The sequence below is a fragment of the Vicia villosa genome, linkage group LG4, assembly GCF_029867415.1.
Source record: "Vicia villosa cultivar HV-30 ecotype Madison, WI linkage group LG4, Vvil1.0, whole genome shotgun sequence".
NCBI lineage: Eukaryota > Viridiplantae > Streptophyta > Magnoliopsida > Fabales > Fabaceae > Vicia > Vicia villosa.
Genome location: NC_081183.1, coordinates 64,844,193 through 64,852,674, shown reverse-complemented (window position 1 = coordinate 64,852,674; position 8,482 = coordinate 64,844,193). Strand labels below are relative to the sequence as shown.

Genomic DNA, 8,482 nt, shown 5'->3' with positions numbered 1-8,482 from the left:
TTTAAGTTTGCAAAATTAAATCAGATGTCACTCTCAATTTACAAGTATGTATTTTTCTTTCAAATAAAATGTATTTTTATATATATATGATTAATTCATATCATTGTATCAATTATAACTCACTATACATTATTGTAAAATAAATTTAGTATTCATTTTTAGTCAAAATAAATTTTAACATATTTAAAATTCAATAAAAAACAAATAAATTAATTTACAACCACACATCGCACGGATTTTAGTCTAGTTTTAGCTTTATTTGTCGTGGCCGTGGTTATGACTGTATGTGGCCGTGGTTATGACTGTATGTTAACACTTTTGAAACTATGGTTCACAATTTCAGTATTGCTATAAAATGAATGTTTTACACTATTCTCTTTACAACTTATGCTATTAAAGATGTGTGTTTGCAAATAGTAGAAACTCCTATAACCTAATGTGTAAACATATCCTTTTAAAGAAGTGAGTTTGCAAATAGTAGAAACTCCTATAACCTAATGTGGAAACTCACATAGGCAGTGCACCAATATATTGCATTTAAAGTTGTGCAACCTTGTTTCCACCTATTCATGGAAATAGTAAGAACTCTTAGAAATCAGAAATCCATTTTCAATTTATATCAGAAGTGCATTTATGATTTACATTTTATTTTAAAATGGGTGAATCTCAAAAACATATGAATTATGTGTGGAAGTGCACATTGGAAATATATTTCCAATTTTCAATGGCTTTTTAGCAAACATGGAAATATATTGGAAGTGCATATCTTCCTGTCTTGAGAACCAAATGCTCTAGATGAAAACTTCAAGTAATGTCAACATTCCAAAATCCAGTCAAATTTTTTTTAGCAAACATGGAAATAAGGTTTAAGGGTTGCCAAAAGAAATATTTGAGGTATAATCAGACAAAATAAAACAATCAGACGTCCCACAATTAAATAACCAATAAATACAAACATTAGTAAATAATATCATAAATATATAACACAAAAAGGGCTACAAGCTTAGCTTGAGTGTTGGGATCAAGTACCAATCCGAGATTAATCCAACCATATCACCAAATAATGCCATAAAAATATCCTTAAGAGTCGCGTGTCAAAACGGAACAGCTTTCTTCTGAAAACAAAATTGAACTTATACAACCCTTAATAGCCATCCAGTTCCATAAGATTACAAATCACGTGATTGTCCTTCCTGATGGAAAAAAAATCAAAGACTAAATGAGGATAAATACTTGAGGAAATTTGGTGACACAAGATCAAGAAAGGCATTATTTGTAACTATTTAATTTAATATCATCATTAAAGAAGCATGTAGAGCATACCTGCTTGAAGCTGCACGAACAAAGGAATCTAAACTATCATTCAATGTAGTACTTATTTTTGAAAGGTGCAACAAGCTTGCCCGAACGCTTTTGAATCTCACACCCAAGCTCAACCTCCATCAAACGATGGTTTTCCTTTGACCGACTCATGAGAAAATTAACACTTAACTCATCACCATCACCCACATGTGTAGGAGGATTTAAAAGGAAAACCTGTCAAAAGATTAAAACATATGACACTAAAGTTATCATACAGTTGGAATAAAATGGAAGTCATGGGCTCTAGGTGATTGAACAGATAAATTTTGACCAAAATAATAAATGGCCAATTCATCACAGAAAGATTGAATGGGAACCCTGTCTCTCTTACTGTCCATAAAATGTATAGGTTATATTTCAACAATTGAATAACCACTTTACGGAACTTATTTAAGGTAACCATCTGCTCCTTCATTGATATTCAAATTTCTTTCAAACAAAGAACATATTTTGGAAAAAAAAAATCATCAACTAATTGGTGCTTTACAAACCTGCTGGCCCCAGTGTGTACAGTAATCTACACTAGGTGCGGTAGTTAGTTCAATCTCATGTTCAGCTGGATCCTCAGTTCGTCCCTGGTAAGCAAAAGCATGAAACAAGAAGATTTATGATATTTGATTGGATAGATATAATGTCATTACTTACAGGTTAGAGTATCTTACCCGGAAATGTACATCAAACCACCCTCCAAATCCACACAATTTTGTATTTTCCATAGTTATTGATAGAGAAAATTTTGATCTGACTTTCTCTATGTCCGCCACTGTGGTAGTCAAACAGTCAATTTCCTTTACTATACCAGCAGTTCCTATAACTTGATGTGGATGAAGATTGCTCCACATTGATGTCTACAGAAGTTAAAGAGAGCATAAATTAGTCTTATATGCAACATATAACTTAAAGGATTAATGAAATCATCAGCGGAGAAGTTGGAATAACTCTCACTGGACTAGAGAAGATAATAGTCTCACAGCTTATATGGGATTAGATATGGGTAAACTATTCTACTGTTTAAATCTCAGATAACGGCGTGAAGCGCCGGACTCCCAAAATGCTATAGTGGCATAGCGGATAGCGGGATGACCGCTATTGTGAACTTTAAAAACCAAGGTAAATACTTAAAAATAAGTTCCAACAACATACATAATGCTTTAAAAATAGAAGTTGCAACAAAATACATAAATTCCAACAACACCACAATATAAGTTCTCATCAAAATCAAATTATAAATGTGCTCAAAATGACTAAACCAAATTCTAAACGTAAACAAAATGACTAAGGGCCTGTTTGTTTCAGCTTTAAAAAAATGGATTTTTTCTTTGTATTTTTTTAATAGATTTTCCAAAACTATTACAAGTTTTTTTATATTCGTTTTTTCTAAAATGAAACACTTATTTTGACATCCTATAACATAAACTCACATTATTGAAGACCAACATTTTGTCAAAATTGCAATTTTTTCAAAAAGTTATATTTCAAAAATGATTTTTATGAAAATCTATTTGAAATAGCTTCAAAATTAAGTGATTTTTTAAAATTTTGATATCCAAATTTTTTTCCCATAAATAGACGAAATACCTAAAATCACATTTTAAGAATAACTATTCAAACAAAATTTTAATTTGAAGCTTTTATAAAAAGTTTCTTTGTAAAAAAAATTTTCACAAAATTATGTAACACTATAAAAATCATTTTTAAAAAAAGCCAAAACAAACGGGCCCTAAGTCACATCCGCCTCATTTTCACTTCTAAGTTTCACTACATTAATATCATCTTGCTCATCACTTGATTCAACTTTAAACTCTTCTTCTTCCACCTCCAACTCCTCATCTCCGTAAGGCACTAATGTAGCAAGTCTAGAGCTATGTCTAGTAACTCTTATTGTGTAAACCACTTGTTGAGTTTTAGCTGTTGTTGCTAATTTTTAGGTTGAGAAGAAAGTGGAAGAAGCAGATTTGCGAAGAGAGAACGGTAACTTAGGTTCCATTGTTTGCTGAATTTTAGTGAAACTGGGTTTTAGTTGTTGGTGATTTTTAGGTAGAGAAGAAAGTGGAAGAAGCAAATTTGCAAAGAACGGTAACTTAGGTTCCACCGTTTGCTGAATTTGAGTGAAGAGAAAAATGATAATGACCGAAATCATCAATATCATATTTTATAATACAAGGAAAAAATACCAATTATCCCTTAAAATAAAATAAAAATTACAATAATGCCCTCATCTTCACAATAGCGGTCTGGAAAGCGCTACAAAACCGCTATAGCGCCGCCAAGACTTCCCAAATAGCAACCGCTATCGCGGCTAGCGGTTAGCAGGCCAAAACCATAGAGCCGAGGTCCTGAATTGCTACGCTTTACCACTATAGCGTCTCTATAGCGCGCTATCGACAACCTAATTGAACTTTGCTACGAATAGAGAAAGTTGGGATAACTCTCATTGTATACCTAGACAAGGAACGAGAACAGGCTTCACGGATCAATCTATGCTACTGATACAATTTCGGTTCAGCGTTCATAACTGAACCTGAGAAAAACTGAACTGAAATATTTCTTTTGTATTGAAATTTCTTGAAATGATTACAATGGAGCCTTCCCTTATTTAAAGGGATGCAATTCAATTACAGTGCTGGCATGTCTTGTCTGCATAACAAACATGACAGCATGACAGAGTTAGCTATCGTGAAGTTATTCCCTAAAACACAGTTTATGATAACAAATGTAGATACTGGGAGGGTTTTGACTCTTGTTCAAAGCTCTATTCGTACGACACCAACCACTCTTGACACAAATCACCTACACCTACTAAATGAAAACAGAGATGTAGAAGTAGAACAAATCAGAGTCATATGATATAAGCCATAGAAAGCAGCTGCCACATCCACAAGAACAAGTCCAGCACTAACATAATCACAAGCATGAATCAGAGATTCAGCAGCATCCAGAGCCTATTTGCAGAGAATCCCAGCACACATTTGGACATACACATCAACCGAAGCTCCATCGGTATCATCCATTGTTATGAGCAAAGGAAGGAAGCCGCAAAGGAGTTATATATAAAGGAAGGTATGTTGTACACAAATAATTTAAATAGAGTTGAAAGATTTGACAATTCATACTGGCCGTTCTATAAAATAAAATGCAGACTATGAATAGAAGTAGAAAAATGGATAGAAAAACAAACAGGAAAAGAAAAATATATTTGGAAAGAAACAAGATGGAAAAAACTATATTTGGAAAGAAACAAGAGTAAAAACAAAATAGGGTAAAAGAAGGGATATGAAATAAATTGGAAAAAACAAAGAGGACATGTTGAGGAAGAGAAGCAAAGTAACCAAATCAATTAAATGAATAGGGAAGAAGAAAAGAGAACAGAGAAGGAAAATAAGGGAGAGGAAAATAAAAACCACATGGAAGAAAAAGGAGGAAAAGGGTCTTATATTTAAGGGCGGGGGTAGTGCTATTCTAAACAGAAGTCTTGTGCAGACTCTTGAGTTCTATTTTTTAAAAGAAAAGGAAAAACCCTAAAATTAAATTTTTTACTTCTATGTCTTCTAACTGAAAAAGCTAAAGCGGTTGCTTTCGCCTGTTGCCCTTGCAGTGGAACAAGGATAGCATTGAAGTTTTCATTGCAGACTCATCAAAAACGCCGGCACAAAAGTGGCGTAGCACCGTTGTTTCTACTATTCAACAACACTTTTGAAACAATTACAAAGCCACTTACACAGTTGCACATTCACAGAAAATTGCATGACAACATGGAAACCAGGGCTTTTGGATCAAGGGAGTATAGGGTTTTAAGGCTAGAAAACAGTTTCTGAATTTGGTTTATGCGTCGGTGGATTAAAGTACTTTGGGATCAGATTTTTCTGAAAGTAGCCTAACCCACCATCACATTTAATGTTCTTGTAGGCTCTTGGGAATGTACAACTCCACTGTGGCATAAATCCTACGATAATCCTCGCAAAATGACTTCCAAGTGAGGATTTGAATTGTTCAGCCCTGTAGAGCATGTGTCTCTACAAGGCAGCACATGATGTAGAGAGGACAGCTCCAACCATAACCAAAATTTGATTTAACTTAAACAAAACAAATACACTTTAGTGTACTGAGTTTTAAACTTGCCTGTAGATAGTATTTCCTCTGCTCCTCTGCAAAAGGCTTTGACAAGGTGCTCATATCAACACCATAGCAGGCTTTTGTTTCATCGACAAAGTTGTGCCAATCACCCATAGATGACTGGTAATCATCCAATTTTTGTTCTACTATCCCAGTCCGGATAGGTGCCATCCACATGCGAGCATGACTGGGATACCTACAAAATAAATATTTTTAAATCAATTGCAACTGTAACATCAAAAGCCAGCAAAGATTTACTGATTCAAAAAATGAAGTTTAATGTCAGAAAGATTTAATTTCCAAATCATTGGTTTGTAGGAAGAAAACAATACTTACATGACTCCTGTTGGTTTGAGCCAGCGGTCACGAGCACATATAACAGAATCAAACATAGATTCTCGCAGAAGAAAATAGCCCATCCATTCAGATATGATGACATCAACTGCAAGGCATACAAACATGGACATTTTAAGGCAATCAAAAGGAACCAACCAACAATTAACAAAACATATAAGAGGCAACAGTAACAGGACTAAAACTAACCTTTCTCCGGTAAGGTAATGTCCTCCATGGAGCCCTCAATGACTTCAACTACATTTTCAAGATTATTTGCTTTGACAAGTGCGCGGGCGTGTTCGGACATCTTAGTAGCTTCCACAGCATAGACCTTCTTTGCACCAGCCTGTGCTGACCATATAGCAAGAATACCACTTCCAGCTCCCACATCCAAAACAACCTAAATACCCCAAAAAGTTGGAACATTTATTTCCATTGTTTCATACTCTAATGTATTTTATTTTTACTAGAGTTGTATAACCAAATACCAAATATAAGAAGTTGACTAACCTTGTCCTTAAAGTGATGTTTGTTTTCAAAAACGGCATTGAAGTAAGCATCCATGCGAACACGATCAGAAAGCATCTCTTTTTGGTGGTAGAGGAAGGAGTAGGTGCAGAAATAATTGGCATAGTCGACCTCTTTGGGGACGGTGGTGCCTCGGCCCCCACTGACGGCGTTTTCAGAGGTTCCCATTGTTATTGTTATGGTCTCTGGAGCAACTAATTTTTTTTAGGGCAGGATTGGTTTGGCGGTAGGGTTTGGCTTTTGCTTCTCTACCGTTATTTATTACACTTAGAAACAATCAACAAAAACACTAAATAAAATTAGGTCTTGATTTCACTCACAAATATAAATAAAATGACATAAGTAATGTTGTCCTATATTTAAATCACAACAAGTTAATTTACAATTTTAATAAAGGGTCATGCTAATGAGTGCCCTAAAGACACATGTTAAGAATATTATAATTAGAAAAAGTTAAATATAATTAAATACAATAAAGTCATATTTAAAGTTTTAATACATTGAATGCACGCGTTCCAATAAAATATTTCTATAAATATCTCATTAACTTGTGTCTTTGGGGCACATGTTTGTTAGCTTTTCCCTTTAATAAAAAAAATAGACAACAATATATGTTATTTAATTGTAATAAATTGATTGTTTATGTTTTTTATTATAAGTTAGTCCTTTATGTTAACTAAGATGTGCACTGTTAATTTTTTTTTTTAAATTCTTTTCAAAAATACGGAAATGTACTAATAATATTGATGTGTCACTTAACATAGGTCAGAAATCATCATTAGTCATATAATTAAAATTTTAAAATTTTTTAATGCATAAAAGTATTTTTAAATTAATTAAAATCATACAAAATGTAAATATTAAAGAAAAATAGTGTAACAAAAATAAATTTTTCAAAAAATTACACTAAGGCTATGTTTGGTATAGCTGATGACTTGTAGCTGATAGTTGATAAGTTAATTTGAAAACTTGATAAATTAATTATTATACTAGCTGATAAATACAAAATGACATAAAATGACATTCTTAATTAAAAAATTGATAGTCTCATTATATTATTGTATTCTATAATTAAATTAATTTTTATAATATATATATATATATATATATATAAATATATATATATATATATAATAAGAATATAAATAACATCAAAATATAACGAACAATTATATATAAATTTTTAAATGAATTTACATAATAACATTTATATAAATTTAATGAGATATATAAAATAACATCATTACGATTTTGAATTCAATTATATTAATCTAAAATAATAATAAAAATAATTTTATTGTCTATTTTACTGTAGAAATCCAATATTATTATGAATGTTCGTCTTCTTAATAATTTTTTAATGTTTCACAAATTTAGAAGTTAGCAAAATTGTCCCTAAATTTATTACAAGTATGTAATTTTAATGTCGTTAAAAAATATTAAATATTGTAGTTTTTGTTAATCGGCACGAATATAATTATAGAACGCAAAAATTATTATATATATATATATAAAGAGAGGAGGTTATATTTAATCCAGGAGTAAGTTATTATAACTTACTCCAAATCTAGACCATTGATTCTTCTCAATCTAGTGGTTAAAAATAATAAGTAATAGTTTTCTCTCTCCATATTTAATTACTTATTATTTTTAACCACTAGATTGAAAAGAATCAATGGTCTAGATTTTGAGTAAGTTATAATAACTTACTCCTGGAGTAAATATAACCCTCCTTATATATATATATATATATATATATATATATATATATATATATATATATATATATATATATATATATATATATATATATATATATATATATATATATATATATATATATATATATATAAGGTATTTTTATGTGAGAATGAATCTAAACCATTAGATTTTAAAATAAATGATGGAGATTATGTGTCAATCTTTTTTTCTCTCCTCCTCCATTATTAAAATAAATGATGGAGAGAAAAAATATTGACACATAATCTCCACAATTTATTTTATAATCTAATGGTTCAGATTCATTTTTATGTTCTCACATAAAAACGTCATTCTCATATGATATGCTATATAAGGGTAAAATTATATTTTTGTTAAAATAATAAGGGTATAAATGAAATAAAAAGTCACAAGCTAAAAGCTC

The 8,482-nt window shown here is 31.3% G+C and overlaps 1 protein-coding gene across 1 annotated transcript; it reads right to left on the bottom strand.

The window, feature by feature from the left end:
* Positions 1 to 910: 910 nt before the first annotated feature.
* Positions 911 to 6,597, bottom strand: LOC131594870 (protein arginine N-methyltransferase PRMT10). The gene is made up of 8 exons (XM_058867073.1): positions 6,322 to 6,597; positions 6,019 to 6,211; positions 5,812 to 5,917; positions 5,482 to 5,671; positions 2,025 to 2,210; positions 1,854 to 1,937; positions 1,324 to 1,536; positions 911 to 1,193 (listed from the first exon to the last, which is right to left on the bottom strand). The coding sequence occupies exons 1-7, from the start codon at positions 6,505 to 6,507 to the stop codon at positions 1,360 to 1,362; spliced, it is 1,122 nt and encodes a 373-aa protein (XP_058723056.1). The 5' UTR covers positions 6,508 to 6,597; the 3' UTR covers positions 911 to 1,193; positions 1,324 to 1,359.
* Between the last annotated feature and the right edge of the window lie 1,885 nt (positions 6,598 to 8,482).